Genomic DNA, 20477 nt, shown 5'->3' with positions numbered 1-20477 from the left:
TCTTTTTTTCAACCCCCGTTATCCCCCTCATCATTAGCGGTGTTTTGACCACTCCAGCTTCACCCACCACGTCCCTTCCTGCCACCCCGAAGCAAAGCATCGGCTCCAGTATGTGCTGCTCGTGGACTGTCATGGTGCACCGACCCGCTGCCGTTACGCACAGACGCAGCGGCACTTTCTGTCTCAGTGGACGACTGAGCATCTTCATCAGAGGGTGAATATTCCTCTTCAGAATATGAGTAAGCCATTACTTGACAAAGTACTTTGTCAGCGTTGACCAGACCTCTCGGTATGGTGAGTTTTCTCACTCTAAAATGTGCCGTCTTGCGCTCTGATACGCTCCGACGGCGAGTCTCGTCTCCTCGGTTTTCAAACTCTAAACTCCAAAACTTTGAATGAAAACACGCCCACAACTGATGCTCAGATTGAAGTTCCAGATGTCCGCCATCTCTTGGTGTACAGTACATGAGGCACACGAGGCAGTATATTTGAAGCTATGGCTTGTTATGTTTAGCAATGTTGCTTGTCGCAATATTGCGACTTTGGCGCTTAAAGAGTTAAATTGCAAGTTTTCCGAACCGACTAGTCGCCAATAAAATTAGCGACTAGTCGGTTCGGAAATTAGTCGAAATTCCCATCCCTACTTTCAACACCATCAACACCATCAACTAACACAATGTAGCATTAGAACACAGGAGTGATGGTTGCTGGAAATGTTCCTCTGTGCCCCTATGTAGATATTCCATAAAAAATCAGCCGTTTCCAGCTAGAATAGTCATTTACCACATTAACAATGTCTACACTGGATTTCTGATTGATTTAATGTTATCTTCAGTCAATACAAGCTGCTTTTCTTTCAAAAATAAGGACGTTTCTAAGTGACACCATATATAAAATATGGGATCCGTCATTTGTACTCTACTTGGGAAAATAGCAATCATTGTAGAATAATTGGGGGTGATTTTGTCGGGAAGTAAATCTGCATAGAAAATGCAAAATCTTGTAATGAAGGCAAAGGCATCCAAAATCGTTTTTTGCTTTAGATTACATTCACATCTGGCTTTGCACTCCTCACGAAGAGCTTTGTGGTGCTGATTCAAATGGACAAACAAATTAGTCATGTTGCCTTGTGTGGTGGCAAGAATTGCACGATGCTGCTGACAACGAACCTGTTTTTGGTCAACATCATCCTTTCTGAGGCAGAAATGATGAAAAAAAACATGGCACCCTGTTAGAAACTTGGTGTAGTGAACCTTGGTGTTGATTTGGTAATTTTTTTCTGAATGTTCTTAAAGAAAATATTAGAACATTTACTGATGTATATGGAGTCACTTCAGATATTTTTTTGATTTTTTGGGGGAAGATTTTTATTTATTTATTTTTTTACAATATGTAAAATTTTTATTTTTTTATTTTTATTTCTTGTCAAATTTGGGGATTTTTTTCAAATAAAACTTTTAAGGGAAACCTTTAAGGAATTTTCTTTCTGAAGATTTTCCAAATTAACATTTCTAGAAATTTTGGGATTATTTTTGCTGAATTTTTAGATTTTTTGCAGACAAGGGAACCATATTTTTTGGTGCCGTAAATGAGGACAACAGGAGGATTAAAGTAAGGTTAGTTTTATTTTCCTTAATTTTATGTTTTCTTCTTCTACAAAATAAAAAGAACAAATAAAAACCTTTGAACAACATGTCTAGTCTACGATGTTTCCCAACACTGGAAAAATGGGAGGCGCTATATAGATATTTAATAATTACTGTTTTAATAAAAATATTTTTAGAAAAAACATGACACCCTAGTAGTACCCTGGTGTAGTGAACCTTGGTGTTGTTTGTGAGTCATCATTTAACTTCCAGAGTAAAGAATAAAAAGATGTATTTCCATACACCGACATTGCATTCTTTTTTGCAACCAAATTTTCTTTTTCAGTGTTTCTCTCCCGTTTCTCGCTCAGTTTGCTGCGCACACATGGAGCCTGCATGTCAACAGACTCCATATCTTGTCAACAAAGATATAATAAAACTTGATTCATCCCAGAACCCTTAAATCAGAGTAAGTTGAGCTTCATCAGACAGATTTCTCTTGTAGAATCGTCATGGAAAATGAGAACTGTGCGGGTTTTCTCTTTCTGTCAAGCAGCATAGAAAGCATGACAATCATCACCTCAACAATGCGTTGTGTTCGTGCTTAAAAATGCCTTAAATGATTTGCTAAATTTTCTGCCGATTCATTTTACATCAAACATGCTAACTAAGTTGGCAGCTCAGGGTAACAAAATGCAAACAGCCTGATAATGTCTGAGCATTTTGTGACCCTCCGTCAATTCACAGCTTTATAGCCACTCAGACACTGAGCAATAAAAAGATAAAGACACCTGCGCTCTATTATCTATTATATTGAAACACAAAATGGGTAAACAGAGACGCAGCATTAATGGGTTTTTGTTCTCTGTCATTAGAGCAGGCCAATAAAAGGCAATATCCTCAGAAATGTATTATGTAATGCGACTACTGGGTAAAGGTGGCAGACAACACAGACTGGTTATTAAGAACAGGTTCACACATGTGGGATGTTGCATGGTATTTTTAGGTTTGGTTGTTGTAGGATTTCCATCGATTTGCCAACAAACCCACACAGTAGGCAGATAGTCTCCAAGAACTGCAGTCCTCCTGTCCAATATCTTTTCCTTTAGCTACAGCTGCTTTGCACGGTGATGGAGGGTCATGGTGGACCTGTCGCTAGTACATGACAGGGCTAACGCAAAGTGACAACCATTCACACTCAGATTTACACCTATGACCAATTTAGATTGGCTTGTTAACCAACCGTGCGTGTCTTTGCACGGTGTGAACATGGAAACTTCAAACAGAAAGGCCCCCAGCTAACCAGCAGGTTCAAACACAGATCATTCTTACTTTGCCTCTATGATGAGTGCAATCAAGAAATATAAAGCAGGTAAAATGTGTTTTAATAGTTGGTGAACTTCCTTCACATCACATTTAAAGAGCCTTGTTTTCGTAGGAAGTCGGCTGACGACTATCATTTTAATATCCTCAGCTGATGTTTCACACTTTCCTGGCATTTAATGTGTGATTTGTCGAGCTGTCTCAGTGTGTTACATTTACCAGAAGCATCCTGCAAGTTCTAGCACATGGTGTGTGTCTACAGCAGACTCGGTACACTCTGCCGCTGACACTTAATGGGCAAGTGAAGGAGTTTGAGGCCCATTTAAATGTCATGTTCTCCATTTTTGTTGCTGAGCCAAGCCGACTTGGTCAGAGCAGCAGGAAAAATGTGATAACAGATCCCACTTTTCACTTTTTTTTTTTTGAAAAACCACATTCCCAAGTCCCACAGGAATTCCCAGAGCATGCTTTCTCTCCCTGTCTTCTTCTTTTTTTGCTCTTACTGTGTGCCTCTTTCTCCTTATTTATTTCTTTACGTTGCCATAGTCTTGGTTGCTAACATGGCTGGGTGTCGTCTGAGTCACTCCAACCATCTTCCCTCAGGCCCCTCTCTTTCTGGCACTGATGTCATCAGGGTGCGCCACAAACGCATCATCACGGAGCAGGGAGAAACTTTTCCATTGACTAGATCCACAGACATTATAGCCTACATGTGACTGGCCAAAGTCTGCTGACAGTGTGTGGTTCAGGGAGAAACTGCGAGATCAGCCGTCTTTAAGATGAGCTGGGCAAAATTACACAGAAACTATGAGACAAAATTATTAGCAACAGGTGTTTTTGTGGAAAACGGAGTACTGCTTTTGGCCTTGTTGAGTACATTGCATGAGAAATGTGTGACAGAATTGATGAAACTGTCATATCGGTCTGTTAGAAAGGAATTCAGAGCCAGAAGGTGGTTAGCTTAGCATAAAGACTGCAAACGGCTAGCTTAGAGGTGGCTAATTTTGCCACAGTGCAATGAGAGTAGCTGGAGTGAACCAGTAGCATAGGGCTGAAGGCTTAACAGTGAACTGAAACTCTGAGTGGAGCTCCAGATTCAGGTGATAATTTTTTTCTCATTTCTCTCTTTTTTTAATATACGTTTTTAGCTGCCTTAAATGTCCCACATTGTGCCCCTTTTCAGCAAATTAATAAAAGTGCTGCATGTTCTCAGACTGTGTCTTTCAATTTTTCAACTCAAAATACTGCAAAGATGATTAATTTCACCGTAACTTTATAATACCTGGCTTTAGTGCTGTTCTAATCAGCTGTTTCAGTGGCTGTAGCTTAAAATACAGCTGATTTTCTGCTGCCCATGCCCCCTTCAGGAAGAAGACTATCTGTAATGGACAGCACAGAGCAAAACAGCTAACACAGATGTGATTATGTGAGGTAATGACTTTCTAACACCTCTTACGTATTTACTACTTTCTTAATATTTTGTTTATGCCATTTTCAGCTTTATTTTGATAGTTGCAGTGAAGGTAGACAGGAAACGAGGGAGAAGAGTAGGGTGAAAGACATGCAGCAAAGGGCTGCGAGCAGGAATCGAACCCGGCCCGCTTCATCGGAGACCAGCCCCTGTGCATGGGTCGCCCGCTTAACCTGTTGAGCTATATGGGCGCCCCATGTATTTACTACTCTGAGCGATCATGTGGTCTAGAAATATTGCCACTTACACAGCACAGCCGTTGTCTTTAACTCATGTGTATGGTGAGTTATTACTTTATGAAATCCATAGTTTAGTGGTGCAAAGATGCAGTTTGGAAATTGCTCTTCATTCTGGTTCCATTGTTTGACAGCAGAAACAGAAAGATATGTAAATGAGAACCGCTAATTGGTATTGGGCTGTATTAAAATACGGTGTGTGTGAGCACAGGGAGCAGGAGAGAACTAAACACAGTAAACACCAGCTGACTTTGGGTTGCTCTGAAGCAAAACAGGCAACATGCAAACTCAGTTCCTGTTTGTTGTTTTCAGCATTTTCACTGAATGTCCCCCACATTATAGTTTCTACAGAGCTCTGACCCGTTAGCAACATTAGCCGCACAATGTACAAACAGTCAGGATTTTTCAGTTACGAGTATGTTATGACTTTCTCATGTGCTGTGAGTGCATGACGACTCCTGTGTTCCCTCTTGCAGCCGACATCAGAACATCTGGTGTGCTTTGAGACATTTTAGAGTTCGCAGAAGCAGCTCTGGAAAGTAAATTACAGTGTCTCACCACGTGCCAGCTACTCATTAAGAATGACTCACCTGGAAACAGTGGACAGTGAGGTGGCAGGAATATAGAAAGTTTGAGCTAGAACTATTGTTTTATTAGCTGGAGTGTTGCAGTTCTGTAAAATTCTTACTTTAAGTTTGTACTTCACACCTCCATATTGAAAACGGCCACAGCACGGGACATGAGGACGTTGCTGGTCCATCTAGCAACAAAGTGAATAAAATTACTTAAAACTAGCTAACTTTTTGAGTGGAATATGACCTTTACTGTTGAGTGGTTAATTTTGGGTTAGAGTAGCAGACAAACTGCCCTCTAGCCAGTTGGCTGCTCTAATCTCTTTATGGACCTGGATTTGGTCCGGTGAACTCGGCCCTGCTGAATGAAATAATGGCTGTGGTCTGGTGAGGAGAGATGAAAGGAAAGATGACGGTGTGTGAACCTAATACCCTCTTGCTCTTATGGTCGGTGATGCCTACGATCTGTCCGTGTAGTTCTGTTTATTTAGCTGTGGTAGAGTTGATATTAGGCTGCTGATTAACAGCATTTTACTTGATTACATTATTGATTTATTTATGAAGGTGGAAGAAGGAGAGAGGAAGCAAGAGGTGCCCCAAGAGAGGCTGAGACGCCAGATAAGGAGAGCGAAACTAGCTGGCTAGCTGGTTGACACTTGATCAGCAGCAGGAATGAATATTTCACTGGTCACAAGACTGACACTCCAGCAGCAGCAGCATCCATCTCTGAGAAACAAGCCAAATATGTTTCTATGTCTGAATGTGTGTATGCCCATGTGAATGCATGTGCACAGTATATTATTTGTGTTTTGTTTGGCAGAGGGTATGTTGTTTTGTCTTGTTCGGCTCTGCTCAGAGTCTGTTTATGCCTCTGCTGCTGAATAATTTACAGGACGGTGAATTAGAGAAGTATCTAATGCTGCCAGGGGAAGGTGTTGAGTGGATAGGGGCAGGAATTTGACAGACTGAATCATTTAAAACGTGGGTTACCAAATCACAAAGCAATATTCGCCGTGCAGAGTTTCTTTCAGGCTGAAGCTACTGCCTGTCTGTACACCTTGCTCTGTCTCCGGGTAGCTTTCCATCACTGAAGAGCCCGACTATCAGAAGAATAACCCTTTGTTTCCCTGAGACTATCTAGTTACTGAGAGGCTCCATAGTCATACATCACTATTTTATAATTACTAACGTTGCAAATTGTCATCTTGCGGCTTTACTTCTGCATTTGTGTCTAATTATAAAGCAATCTTTTTCTTGAACTTGTTGACCTTTGTGAGTCCTATATTGCTGTGTGAATGTGTGTTTTTTTTTAAATAAAGTTAGCCTTCATTTTTAAATGAGTTTGTATTTTTTATGATTTTCTACTACCTTGCCAAGGTGATTAAAGCAGATACCGACAGCTTGTTAAAGGGGAACTTCGTTTTTTTTCAACCTGGGGTCTGTTTTCATATGTCATTTCATACATGTGTGTGATGGAGAAATGAATTTTCAACATCGCTCCAGTATTTAGCTCGCGCGATTTCGGAATGAGATTTGCTTTCTAGCGTCCTGAGATTTGGATACAGACCACAACAAATAGCCATCGCCAAGTAATGTGGAGGTTTTCGTTCACTTCTCATCGTATGTTGTGGGACACTCGTTGAGACTATCCGAGCCGGTCAGTGTGGGGGAAAAAAAGCACGTTAGGGTGGACTTTGACGCGAGGGGGCAAGTTGCCCCATACTTTTTGCTAGCTGAGCTGCTAGCTGAGCTGCTAAGCTGCCTGCCTGGCTAAATACTGGAGCTATGTCGAAAATTCATTTCTCCATCACTCACATGTATGAAATGACATATGAAAACAGACCCCAGGTCGAAAAAAAAAAACGAAGTTCCCCTTTTAAAAAAGATGTCCTTTTGCTTCCTTCTTTCTTTATTTCAGGCAGAACTTTCAATGTAAAATTTACAGGAAATATTTTGCATGTTATTTTTGTTGTGTTCTTTATCTTAATAGTTTAAAGGAGCTGGATGTAGAGGTTTGTTACTTTCTGACTGCTGACCGCAATTTTAAAAACTGTTGTGTAATGTTGCATTGGATTTTTTTTTTCCACAATCAATAATAGCTTAATATAACTAAATCTACTTTGACTTTTTTTTTTAACTCTTGTGTTTGAAATTCTTGTGCATCTGTTTGTGATAAAGTAACATTAACTACTGATGTGTTTTAGATGTTTGTGCATTTTATTAAATAAATGAAAAATACTGTAGGAAAAAATATCCATACAGCTTTAGCTCATTGCTGATATGTTGGTATTGGTCCATAAGTCAGCTATTTTTTAACTTTAAGCTACCCCATTCAGTACTGGTATTAAGGATAACTCTTCATGTTAATGATGCATACCAGATAATATTGTATGTAAACCAGCTGCAGTGATCATCTGGTTTACGCTCCAACACAGGAACAACATACAGCACGGATATGAGTACAAACTCTCTCTCTCTCCACCTCCGTACTCTCATATTTTGCAAAAAAATAAATAGCTAAATTTAAAGATGAATTTGACTAATATTGCAATAGTATCATTGTCATGAATTCTTTTGGGCACAAGAATCATATAGTGCAAATCAGATGATGGTCCCAAATGAGCCCTACGAGCCACAGTTACACGTATTCCTCACAGTGTACATGTAGGTTAGCAGGTCCATAAAGTACTAAAGCTCTAGTCTGTCAACTTCCTGTTGTGGCTTTGATATTCACTCAATGCTCGCAAGCAGACCTGTGTGTGAAGTTTGATTTGCCTAATTAACACATAGACACTGTTGGTATGTGAGAGATTAGCTAAATAATAACGTTAAGCCTACCTGTAGTGTGTATGTAGGTTTAAAAGAGACTTAGGCCTTGTTGTTTTTGCCGTTTTAGATAAACTGCTAGCTCTGATCTTGCCCTTCTGTAATGCTTTATCTTTTGAATTTAATTGTTTCACTCCATTGATGTAAACATAATTTATACCAAGATGAGGAATGCATACAGTCAAGGCTGTGTGGCTCCTCACAGATGGAGAATGTGAAATCAATGCTATCCCCTGTTTTTAAGAGATTCCATTAGACTGGTCCGCTGAGACTCATCACTCAATAAACATCTAGCACCTGACCACTCTGCTAACTATTAACCGATAGTCAAACTGAGAAGGGAGGCAAAAAACACACAGGTCATGGACATCATGTTTATATGTCTCTTTACTTACTGAAGCAAACGGACTAACCTGACCGAATCATTACAACAAGACACTGAGGTTAGAAGTATCAGTATTGGCTTATAGTTGAAGATGTAGTTGGCACATTTTCCGGGGATGCAGTGTGAGGCTTAAGTACACTTTCTTCAGAAATTCTATCCTGAGCTGCTGCATGTAAAAATAGTGCTAGATTCTCTTTGTTTCTGCTTTTAAATCTATATGTGTGCTGAGGAGGTTTTTTCATTATTCAAACAGATTAAGTAGTGACTGTGGAAACAAAGCAAATAGAAGTACTACAAAGGCCTCAGACAATAGAAAAGGAGCATTCTAAACTTTCAGGTTTATTGTCCAATACGACTTCAACAGCAGTGTATAACCCTGACTTAGAGCATATTTTTGAGTGTATTATTAAAAGGCCAGGGTTTGTTTTTAAATATGATTCATTCTCAAATTATTGGCTTTGGCTTGTTACAAAACTGCTATTAGGAAACATATTGCCGTCTATCTATTTTTAACAACATGCATTTGAAGATGTGATGTGTGTTGCAGTCCAACACACCAGAAGCATAGCTGTTGGTTTCTTTGGCCGGCCCGCTGGTCTGCCAACAAGCCATTTCTATAAATATCTCCAGGCTCACAGCGTCTCCCCTGTGTGTTGCAGGTTTGCTAAGAACCTGTCGCCGGACAAGATCAACCTGAGCACGCTGAAGGGGGAGGGCCAGCTCACCAACCTGGAGCTGGACGAGGAGGTTCTCCAGAGCCTGCTGGACCTGCCCACCTGGCTCGCCATCAACCGTGTGGGCTGCAACAAGGCTGCCATCAGGGTGAGGGTCACTGTCATCGACAGTTGGATCTTCAGATAGCTACCACTCTTATGTACGGTGAATATGAAGCTACTGCCAGCAGCCTGGATTAGCATAAAGACTGGGCACAAAAATGCTGTCTTTGTCTAATCAATACAGAATGTGAAGCATACAAATGACTTATTGTTTTATGGAGGGTTATTCAACCAGACACGTTAGCTTCCTTGAGTCTTTGATCTTTACAGCCTTAATGCTAAGCTAACCATCTGCTGGCAGTAACTATTCAACAATAGAATGTGAGAGGAGTATCCTGTTAAAACCAGAGTATAAAGTTAGGGTTTATTTTACCAAACCATGGTTAAAATGCTACACAGAGCTGATTTTACATGGTTTTCTTTCAGGCCTTAAGTAAAGGCAACCTAGAATACTACACAGCTATCCTCTGTATGTATACAAACCCTTCATACAGGTGCACAGGCAGACCTGTCACCTGTGTTTTACGCCTCCAGTAACTGTTTGCCCTGCACATGTCCTCTCTGCTGAAGCCCCGATGTGGGCACAATCGTCAACCAAGTGTCATGTCTGAGCGCAGACTCCGACACACCCTGGAAACCGTGAATGGAGCTGTATAATTTTCTTCATGACTGGACTTTTATTCCGATCAAGGTCCACTTTCCACTTCTACTTTTCCTCCTCCGCCTCATTACTTTCTCTCTGTCCTTGACATGCTCACTCCTCACCCTCTTCTGTTTGAATTCCCTTTCAGTGGTCAGTTCCAGTCTGAATAACACAGTAAACACTTTTCTGTGTGCCCTTGTTTGCTGACTTTATCCTAATCATTCCGCAGCCTTTATCAATGCAGACTTGTATTGACTTTACCTAATAGCTGTGTCAATGACAGTGTGTGTAATACTGGGGCAGTGTCGCACATAAAATAGCCGCATTATTGACATCTAAGTGTGTGTGGAGAACCATATTTCTGAGAGGACAGCAGATCTGGGGAGTTAACACCTTTACTGCTGCCTGGATGCAACTTACAGTGTCTTGCGCTGTTTCTCTGGTTTAAAAAATGAGAACACAGATGTGTATCTCACTTCCTCACTTGTTAGATCCCCATCTCCTTTGTATCTTCCTGTTACAGAGGAGCTAAACACAGTACTCTCCTCAGTTTAACCCACTAATTAAACCAAACGCAAGTCATTGATTGGCCTGGTTTTGTACAATCTCTGCCTGCATGGGGTATACATATTTGTAAATTCACATATTGCTTTAAATATATCTGCTTTGAGTGACAGACATGAGAAAGTACCTCCTACTGACAGTTACTAGCTTTTCTACAGCAGCGTCAAAGCAATTAAATGGGTTGAATTCCATTAGAGCTGCAAATCCAGAGCATTTCTCACTGCTAGATTTATGACGTCTCAAAGAACACAGCGCTCTGTGGAAAGAAAAAAAAAACTGCAAATGAGCATAAGCATTTAATCTTTTTTACTATGTAATTTGACATGAATAAAGAGGCTGCACGTTGAGGATTAATGGAGCTCTGGAGCTGAATGAATGAGCTGCCACTAAGTCCAGACTCATTGATTTCTCTTCCTTTCTATCTTTCCTGCCGTTTTGACTTTATTTTATTCTGTCCAGTTTAGCTGAATGTAATTTGATTTGAACATCCCATTCACCGGTAATCCAGTTTTTGGAGAGCCACGATGATAAATGGTTGCTGTAAGGACCAGAATGCTGAGGCACTGTTCTGCTTTCACTGACAGATACCATGGACGAAGCTGAAGACTCACCCCATCTCTTTGGTAAGTTTACATGCCATCTTTGTTTTTCACACAATCAAACACTCTCCTTCATAATTTACTTCCTATTCATCATGTGTTCTACAATCAAAACCACTAAAGGTGTCATCGTAAAGCAGCCTGTTTGCACCGTCCTGGCTCTTGTCACTAACTGTGTCTCAGGTAGAAACCACTTTCTGGCTGTTCATCATCAGAAATACTACAGAGAAGATTCTTTAATATTGTTCAAACAGACCCAGTTACACACGTGGACAAAATTGTTGGTACCCCTCAGTTAATGAAGGAAAAACCCCCAATTCTCACTGAAATCACTTGAAACTCACAAAAGTAACAATAAATAAAAATGTATTGAAAATTAAATAATCAAAAACAGCCATTACTTTTGAATTGTTGATTAACATAATTATTAAAAAAAACAAACTAATGAAACAGACCTGGACAAAAATGATGGTACCTCTATAAAAGATTGAAAACTATTTGACCAGAGTGACATGATTAACTCAGGTGTGTCATTTAATTGACATCACAGGTGTTTCCAAACTCATAATCAGTCAGTCTGCCTATTTAAAGGGAGACAAGTAGTCACCCTGCTGTTTGGTGAAAAGGTGTGTACCACACTGAACATGGACAACAGAAAGCGAAGGAGAGAATTGTCCCAGGACATCCGAAAAAAAATGATAGACAAACATCTTAAAGGTAAAGGCTATAAGACCATCTCTAAACAGCTTGAAGTTCCTGTGACAACAGTGGCTCATATTATTCAGAAGTTCAAGACCCACGGGACAGTAGCCAACCTCCCTGGACGTGGCCGCAAGAGGAAAATTGATGACAAATTGAAGAGACGGATCGTTGGAATTGTATCCAAAGAGCCCAGAGCAACCTCCAAAGAAATTAAAGGTGAACTCCAAGGCCAAGGTACATCAGTGTCAGATCGCACCATTCGTCGTTGTTTGAGCCAAAGTGGACTTCATGGGAGACGACCAAGGAGGACACCACTGCTGAAAAAAACTCATAAAAAAGCGAGAGTGGAATTTGCAAAAATGCATGTTGACAAGCCACAAAGCTTCTGGGAGAATGTCCTTTGGACAGATGAGACCAAACTGGAGCTTTTTGGTAAGGCACATCAACTCTATGTTCATAGACTCAAAAACCAAGCATACGAAGAAAAGAACACTGTCCCTACGGTGAAACGTGGAGGAGGCTCAGTAATGTTTTGGGGCTGCTTTGCTGCATCTGGCACAGGGTGTCTTGAAAGTGTGCAAGGTACGATGAAATCTGAAGACTATCAAGGCATTCTGGAGAGAAATGTGCTGCCTAGTGTCAGAAAGCTTGGTCTCAGTCGCAGGTCATGGGTCTTCCAACAGGACAACGATCCAAAACACACAGCCAAAAACACCCAAGAATGGCTGAGAGAAAAGCGTTGGACTATTCTAAAGTGGCCTTCTATGAGCCCAGATCTGAATCCCATTGAACATATGTGGAAGGAGCTGAAACATGCCATTTGGAGAAGACACCCATCAAACCTGAGACAACTGGAGCTGTTTGCTCATGAGGAGTGGGCCAAAATACCTGTTGACAGCTGCAGAACGCTCATTGACAAATACAGAAATCGTTTAATTGCAGTGATTGCCTCAAAAGGTTGTGCAACAAAATATTAAGTTATGGGTACCATCATTTTTGTCCTGCCCTATTTCATTAGTTTGTTTTTTTAAATAATTATGTTAATCAACAATTCAAAAGTGATGGCTGATTTTGATTATTTAATTTTCAATAAATTTTTATTTATTGTTACTTTTGTGAGTTTCAAGTGATTTCAGTGAGAATTGTGGGTTTTTCCTTCTTTAACTGAGGGGTACCAACAATTTTGTCCACGTGTGTAGCTTTCTGATGCAGCGATGGAGGCCACCTTTGATGCACTTGAGGATGTGATGCATTCAAGTGTCTTTAGCTGCTCCTCCTGAGCCTGCTTTATCCTTCACTCCTTCTCATCCTGGGTTTTATAAGACTGCAGGTTGCTTAGACGGTGGCAATTTTCTGCATCGTGGCTCCCTCCTCACTGAGCAGGGCGCAGGTGTCATGTTGACAGACTCCCAGGCTGGTCCCAGTCCCCACGTAGCTGGAATTCCCAGCACACAGACTGCTGGGAAACGGTGATAGTAGGAGGGACAGATGCTCCCTCTCTTAACACTTGCCTCCACAGTCCTTAGATCTCAGTTCTACTTTCAGCACTCTGGGTTATGTCGTGTTTGCCACATGCTGTTTTGATTAATATATTTTACAGGTTCTTCTACAATTCTACAATTTCATTTAGCAGACGCTTTTGTCCAAAGCGACGTACAACACAAGCAAGAATTCAGACATAAGGAAAAATCTGTAGTAAGTGCAAAAAGTGCTTCAAGTGTGATTGGTCAAAGGTGTTGCCATGAAGTTGCAGAAGAATCCCCCCCCCCCCTTTTATGGAACACACAAAATCAACATTATTTAATAAATATTTAAACATGATTGTTATTGAGCTTTGTGTTAGATGGTAGCACACAAGTGCTTTGTTGAATGGACTATCAGTCTCCTTTCTGTAGAACACAATATTATCACAGCATCAACAGCAGCAGGGCTTTTGAACCATAAAATTATGGAACAGTGTAAAAATGGAGAGTGAACGATAACGTAGCAACTACCTGAATGTGCTATACACATGATAAAGGGCCTGTTGTGTCAGGACCTTTTATTAATTTGAGAATAGCAGCAGCATAATGTACAGTGTTTCAAGGACTTTTATCTCGCTACACAGGCTGTCGCTTGTATGTGAACAATATGTAGGCAGCTTCCTGTCTCCATCCTCCATGATTTTTTTTTTTGCTGCTTATCTGGGTCATGGCGGCTAAGCAGACACCAACAAATTTCTTTCACTTTCATTTGGATCAACTGAGTGAAATTGAAAATCTCGACCTTTTCCAGTCTAAAGTCCCCCACCCCCACATGTGTGTTTTGTGGCGTAAGCAAAGTCTGGACTTTATTCCACTTTCACGACATTGCCTGGATATGATATTAATAGTCATGAGAAAACTGTTGAGCCTGCTAAAAGACAGAAAAAATGTTCATTCTTCAAGATTTTACTCTTCCAATGGATTTGAGCCTGATCGTTCTCTAAATGAATCTTCATGACCTCCAAAATGTTTATACTGTGATTTATTTTTGCCAACACAGCCTCTGTAATTCTTGAGCTGGGAAAGGTGCAGAAAAATCAAAAAAGCTTTTAGGGAATAAGAAGTGTCTCCAAATCACCTAGATGTCAATCAAAGGGTGGTTAATTATAGATAATTTGGGGTTGAGTTTTTACTTTACGTATGATAACTTTTGCTGGTGGTATTTGAATGAGGAAGATCTAGGAGGAGTTCTTTCACCTTTGCAAATGACGGACAGGGCAGGTTTGCACATGATTAAGGTCACACACTACCTTTACAATTAATACAACCTCTTAGAGGTCTCCAGGTAATAGTATCTCATGTGAATAGTGCTTCACAGTGGGAAAATCACTAGAATACATTGCTAAATAGACATCCAACCTCTCATAATATGTGTCGACCTACTACTGACTCACAGAAAATAATTTCCTAATGGCACTGGTTGTTTAACTTGTCTCCTCTTTCAGACGCTGGATAAAGTGGTGATGGAGATGAGTACCTGTGATGAGCCCCGTCCTCCCAATGGCCCGTCTCCCATAGCAACAGCATCAGGACAAAGGTGGGCTTTGGGGGCTGTTTCCTTTATACTTCTCACAGTTCCTGCCTTGTTTGTTTAATAAATGCAAAACTTGAAGTGCAGCAATGGGGGGTTGTGCTGAGCTGTTTATTGACCAGATGCATTCATCTTCCTGATCTAAACTCATGTGGTTTGCAGAATATTGAACTTAAAGTTTATTGTTGAAAGAAGATTTTTTTTGCACAAAACACATTTAAACTTTCTTGCTTTATTGCTCTAATATTCCTCTACATGTGATCAAGACATTGAAAATGTATGGTTAGAAACATAAAATTGATCTTTAACATAATATGGAGGCATCATTTCTACTTTAATTATTTCTTTGAAAGAAATATTTTGCTATCCCAACCTTATCTCACAGGAGAGAGTCTTAATAATGTACAGTTGCTCAGCACTCCTTATCACCTTAATTACCTTATTCTCTCGACACCCCTGTCCACCTGTTTGCTGCATATACAGTGAATATGGCTTTGCTGAGAAGGTGGTCGAGGGGATGTCCCTTTCCATCAACTCCATCGTCATCAGGATCAGTGCCAAGGCCTTCAACGCCTCCTTCGAGCTCTCCCAGCTGCAGGTCTACAGCGTCAACACCAGCTGGAGCATGAGCGACCTGCGATTCACTCGTATCCAGGATCCTCAGAGGGGAGAGGTCGGTGTCTGCTGTTCTTAAAGTAAACGGAGGTCGTGTTTTGCTGTTCTTCCACTGTTTGAATTCTTAACCCCTGTCTGTTTGCTGTAGATCCTCACATTTAAGGAGATCAGCTGGCAGATGATTCGTATCGAGGCCGACGCTATCCAAAGTGCCGAGCACGAGATGTTGAGCGCCCCCATCCGCCTCATCACCAACCAGTCCAAGATCAGAGTCACTCTAAAGAGACGGGTAAGGCACACACACACACACGAATACACACCCTTTAAATAGAATCTGACATTCACTTGATGAACTTTGATGGACCAGGCGTGAAACACAGACTGCTCTCAGCGACATCCTCTCTTCCACTTTGAACAATGATCCCTCTGTTTGGTCTGACAGGCTGCAGGGCCAGAAGCAGTGCTTCTTTAAACAGCTTAGTGTTTATTTCAATAAAAAGACAACCAGAGTGTTGGAGATTAAATATAATGCTGTATTAAGAGCACAAAGGGCTTTTGAGTACATTTTGGGGAGGTAATTTCTGTTGTTTCTTTAGGCTTATAAAACATTACTTTTTTATTGATGGAGACATATTTTCTCCCAAATGTTGTCTCTTCAGTGTTACAGATTGTAAAAACATGGTATTCTAAGCTTAATATTTACCTCTGGTGTTGTCTCGTAGCTGTAGAGCTTAATACAGTTCCATTGAATTCTGTTTGTACTCACCAGTTGTGAACAAAGAGCTCAAACAGTAAGAAAATATCCCTTCAAGTGTCGTGTTACGTTGCTAGAAGTTGTCCGGCAACCTCCACCTGCATATTGCGTGTTTCTAACAACGTCTCTGTCTGATACAGATCAAGGACTGTAACGTGGTGGCCTCCAAGCTGATTCTGATCTTGGACGACCTGCTGTGGGTGCTGACCGACTCCCAGCTCAAAGCCATGGTGCAGTATGCAAAGTCCCTCAGCGAGGCCATGGAGAAGTCTGCACAACAGAGGAAGAGCATGGCCACAGAAGATCAGGTTCACAGATACACTCACTTCATCCACATTCACAGCAAAAATTGTAACTTTCTCAGCTTCTTTTTTTTTTTTACACACTTTCTAAATGTTAATTTCTCTGTTTCCCTTCTCCTTATCCCATTTTTAACATTTCCCCATCCTCCCTGTTCATGCCCTAATTCCACCCTCTGGATGAGCTACAGTCTAGTCGTTTGTCCTTGTGTTCATGAAAGTCATGCCTGCCCTCCCCTGTATGGCTCCCCTGATGCCATATGGTGTCTGTCTGCCGACACCATCTCCGTCTCTCACTGCTACTGTCACCATCTTTCAGTCTGTGCCCTATTTTCTTGTCATTTAAACACACATAGAATGTACAGACATTCATCGCCCACTCAGGTTCACACCTTTCCATGTCCCAGCAGACTCCCTGCACAGTAATCATTCTGGGATCTGTAATTTGATCTGAGATGCCATCTGGTGGATGAATTGAGTACTGCACGACTCAGCTGTAACTGGACTGATAGCCTTTCTGACCGGCTGTTGTTTCTCAGATGCAGTAAAATAGACGTGAAAACAAAACAGAAACCTCTTCAGGAGCAGACTGCCATGACCGAATACTGAAAAACACAAGGAGCTCGATCATTCGTATCAGAAAAAGCGCTAAAAATGTCATCTGTGTTCACCAGGTGTCATCAGCGCCCCCCTCCACCCAGCAGGTGCGCACCCAACAGGCGTCCACAGCCGCTGACCAGAGTGCGACCATGGCCAAGCTGTTCAGCGCCTATGATGTGTGCGAGACGTCCCACCACCTTCAGATCACACACCTCGACCTGCACATCTGTGACGACATCCACGCTAAGGACAAAGGTGGCACAAATTTACACCTACAGGACATTTCTGCATACATATTTATTAATGTGCAGACACATAATGTGACTCTTAGAGCCACATGGATATATGCCAAAAGATGATTCGGTTTGAAATATTTACCTTACAAGTATTGACTCTCTTCTTCTTCCTGCTGTGCAGTTATCAACAAGCGGGTAACAGGTGGAGCCATGCAGCTTTCCTTCAGCTCCATCACTCTGGACTACTACCCTTTCCACAGAGCAGGTAGGACTCCTACAGCTAGAATCAACATTGATTGTTTCTTTGTGCAACGGCCCAACCACCTCCCAGAGAGATGTACTGTGAAGCGAGACTGTTAAATTAGCAGGTGTGTTGAGCCTAAAGCCAGAGTTTTCAGTCTCATGGTGGTGGCTCTCCTTTAAACGACAAGATCACCATGGTAACTGATTCGGCACAGCTCACCTGCTGCACTTGTGCCAAATCCAAAACTCTGAAAACTGTTTGGAGTTTTGGATTTATTTGGCAGAGAGAAGCAGCTCCCTTTCTCCAGTCTTTTGTCTGGCCGTGTTCTTGAGCGATACAGACTCTCAGCTGAGGAAACGGATTGTATCTGCAAACCTGTCGAGGTGTGTGTGTTAGTAATGCTGCTGAATGAAGCTGTGCAGTTACAAACTCTGCGCATCATGGTGACATGGAAATCTACATGCTTTCAGTTGGTGATGCAGATGGTCCTAATTTAAAAACTGATTTATAACAGAGAATATTCAATCAATAACATTAATTTCTCTTTGATTGAGCCAGTAATTAAAGCGATTTCCTTCTTTAGGGAACAGTGTTAGACTCAAATGCATTACTTGAATTTATATTTAGATGTATGAAGTTCAAAGTTTAAGAGTTTCTAATGTGCACCTGCCACACTGGAAAAGAAGCAACTTATTTGAGAGTGCACTTAGTGGTCAAATAAATATATTTACTAACATGATTTCCAATTTTCTATCAGCATTCCTCTTCTGCATTATTTGCAGTGTTGTTTCTGGTCATTTTTTTTTTTCACATAAACCTCATAACTCTCCATCTGGACTGAAGTGAGCGTCACGCCAGTGGTCTATTTACTGCAAGAAATCCTTATCAACAATGAGAGTTGAAAACCCTCGTCATATTATTATCGAGCCAGCTAACACACAGAAAGCCTGGCTATATCAAAGTTGCTTCATAGTACATTATTCTGGTTTTGGCTGTTCTGGACCTGTGTCTCCTAGCGCTCTTTCTCTTGGTGTCTCTTCCTCTTTATCTTCATTTTAACCTTCACCAATTTTCCTTTATTTTTCCATTATTTGTCCTCAGTTCATTAGAATTTACCAAAACAAAGCACTCTGTAGTCACTGAAATGGAACATGGAGGCATTCATATTAGGTTTTTATTGCAAATATTGCAAGTTTTACACTGAAAATATAACAAATCTGAATTAAAAACAGAGATAAACAAAATAAAATGGCAGAAAAACTTGCCCAACATTGAAAGAACAGAACCGTGTTCAGTTGCCTGTAAACGTAAGGTGGATGTTAATCCTCTCCAATCTCCTCAGGTGACAGTTGTGTCCACTGGATGCACTACAGCGAAGCCACTAAAACCAGAGAGGGCTGGGCGAGGAACCTGCTGGATGAGTTCAAGTCCAATGTGGAGATGTTAAAGAGTGCAGTTCGGGACCAACAAGCCCCGGCCCCTGCACACAGTTCCCCACAACATGGTAAACGCACACACACACACACACACTCAGCTTAAACACACTGCTGCTCAACTTGTTCTGGGTGTACATTTTTGTTGTTTCTAGTGGAACCCACAGCACATCATCCCTGTGGGTTTTCTGTCCTCCAGTGACCCTTAGGGACGATGTGTATGGGCCTCTAGGAATTGAGGAGAGAGCAGGAGGAGAAGGAGTAGGGCTTAGTGAGGCAGATGGAGGACTCCTAGAGTGGAGCCCACACACTCAGCCTCCGGCCCAGTGCTGCTGGTGCCTAGAGCCAGGTACCACGGTGTGTGTGCGCACAGCTGGGTGCGGTGATGCACACCTTTTGCTCGGAGCGGAGGTTTCTTATTGAAGAACTGAGTGGTTGCACTGTTAGTCTCCCTGTCTGTCATCATTCTTTATTCCTTCCTGTACTCTTACATGTCTCTTTTACTCTCTGCAGGTAAGATAAGCACTTCGTCCAGCTCTGCCTTCAGTTCTCCTCCCCCTCAAACCCCCAAAACCCAGCTCATGTCCAGCTCGGTTGTTCTCAGGATGGCGGACTTCAGCATCTACCAGGTCACTACTACAAATCCTCACTTCATTACTAACTTTGATACCCTGGAAAAAAATGCCCCTCTCAAAACAAGAAAAAACTTATTTCAAGTAACTTTTAGCTTGAAATAAGTGAAAAAAAAATCTCCCAATAGAACAAGTAAAATTTCTTGAAGTAAGATATATTTAGAATCTTGAGATCTTAAAATTAACAAGCTTAGGTGCCTTAAAATAAGCCAGGTATGCTAAAAAAAAAAAGTTTTTGACTCAAAAATAGATTTTCACTTTCATGTGATCTCCTAATTTGAGATGTTTTAACCCCCCTGTTGTCTTCATTTACGGGAACAAAAAAACATTGTTTCCTTGTCTGAAAAAAATCCCAAAAATCTGCAAAAACATTCCCTAAATTTCTGAAAATTTGCTGAAACTTCAGGAAGACAATTCCAATAGTTCTTTAAAAGTTTCAGTAATAATTTTATTTTAAAAAATCCCTTAAATTTGACAAGAAAAGTCTTGTAAATATTTTCAAAAAAAATGAGTAAAAATCTTCCAACAAAAATATCTTAAGTGATTATACATACATCAGTAAAACTTCTAATATTCTCTTAAGAACATTCACAAAAATTGTTGAATTTTTTTTTTGTGAATGTTCATAAGAAACATTTTTAACATTTCTTTTTTTCCACTAAAAAGTGTTCAAAGATTTTCCGAAAATGTGGACATCAGAAGTTTCACTGTGAAAATATGTTTTTTTCCCACATTTTCCAACCTTAAAACGGGTCAATTTGACCCGCAGGACGACACGAGGGTTACACTTATTTAGAGTTTTCTTGTAAAATACAACTAAAAATAAGATAATTTCAAGATTGTTTGACTTAACAAGACATTTACGATTCATTGTCTTAAAACAAATCCCTCTATCTTGCTGAAATATCACTTGTTAAGTGAATATAT

General features: G+C 40.8%; 1 protein-coding gene across 3 annotated transcripts in view; it reads left to right on the top strand.

The window, feature by feature from the left end:
- Window positions 1–20477, top strand: part of bltp3b (bridge-like lipid transfer protein family member 3B) — a 45912-nt gene that overhangs the window by 6075 nt on the left and 19360 nt on the right. For all 3 annotated transcript variants that reach the window (XM_022212576.2, XM_022212578.2, XM_022212577.2), the window contains exons 2-11: window positions 9059–9221; window positions 10967–11005; window positions 14652–14743; window positions 15221–15410; window positions 15501–15641; window positions 16247–16414; window positions 17080–17260; window positions 17423–17506; window positions 18828–18989; window positions 19432–19547. In XM_022212576.2, coding sequence (XP_022068268.1) covers window positions 9059–9221; window positions 10967–11005; window positions 14652–14743; window positions 15221–15410; window positions 15501–15641; window positions 16247–16414; window positions 17080–17260; window positions 17423–17506; window positions 18828–18989; window positions 19432–19547 — 1336 coding nt within the window. The remainder of the gene's footprint in view (window positions 1–9058; window positions 9222–10966; window positions 11006–14651; window positions 14744–15220; window positions 15411–15500; window positions 15642–16246; window positions 16415–17079; window positions 17261–17422; window positions 17507–18827; window positions 18990–19431; window positions 19548–20477) is intronic.

The sequence above is a fragment of the Acanthochromis polyacanthus genome, chromosome 1, assembly GCF_021347895.1.
Source record: "Acanthochromis polyacanthus isolate Apoly-LR-REF ecotype Palm Island chromosome 1, KAUST_Apoly_ChrSc, whole genome shotgun sequence".
In the NCBI taxonomy this organism is placed as follows: domain Eukaryota; kingdom Metazoa; phylum Chordata; class Actinopteri; family Pomacentridae; genus Acanthochromis; species Acanthochromis polyacanthus.
This window is presented reverse-complemented; position numbering and strand designations above follow the sequence as displayed.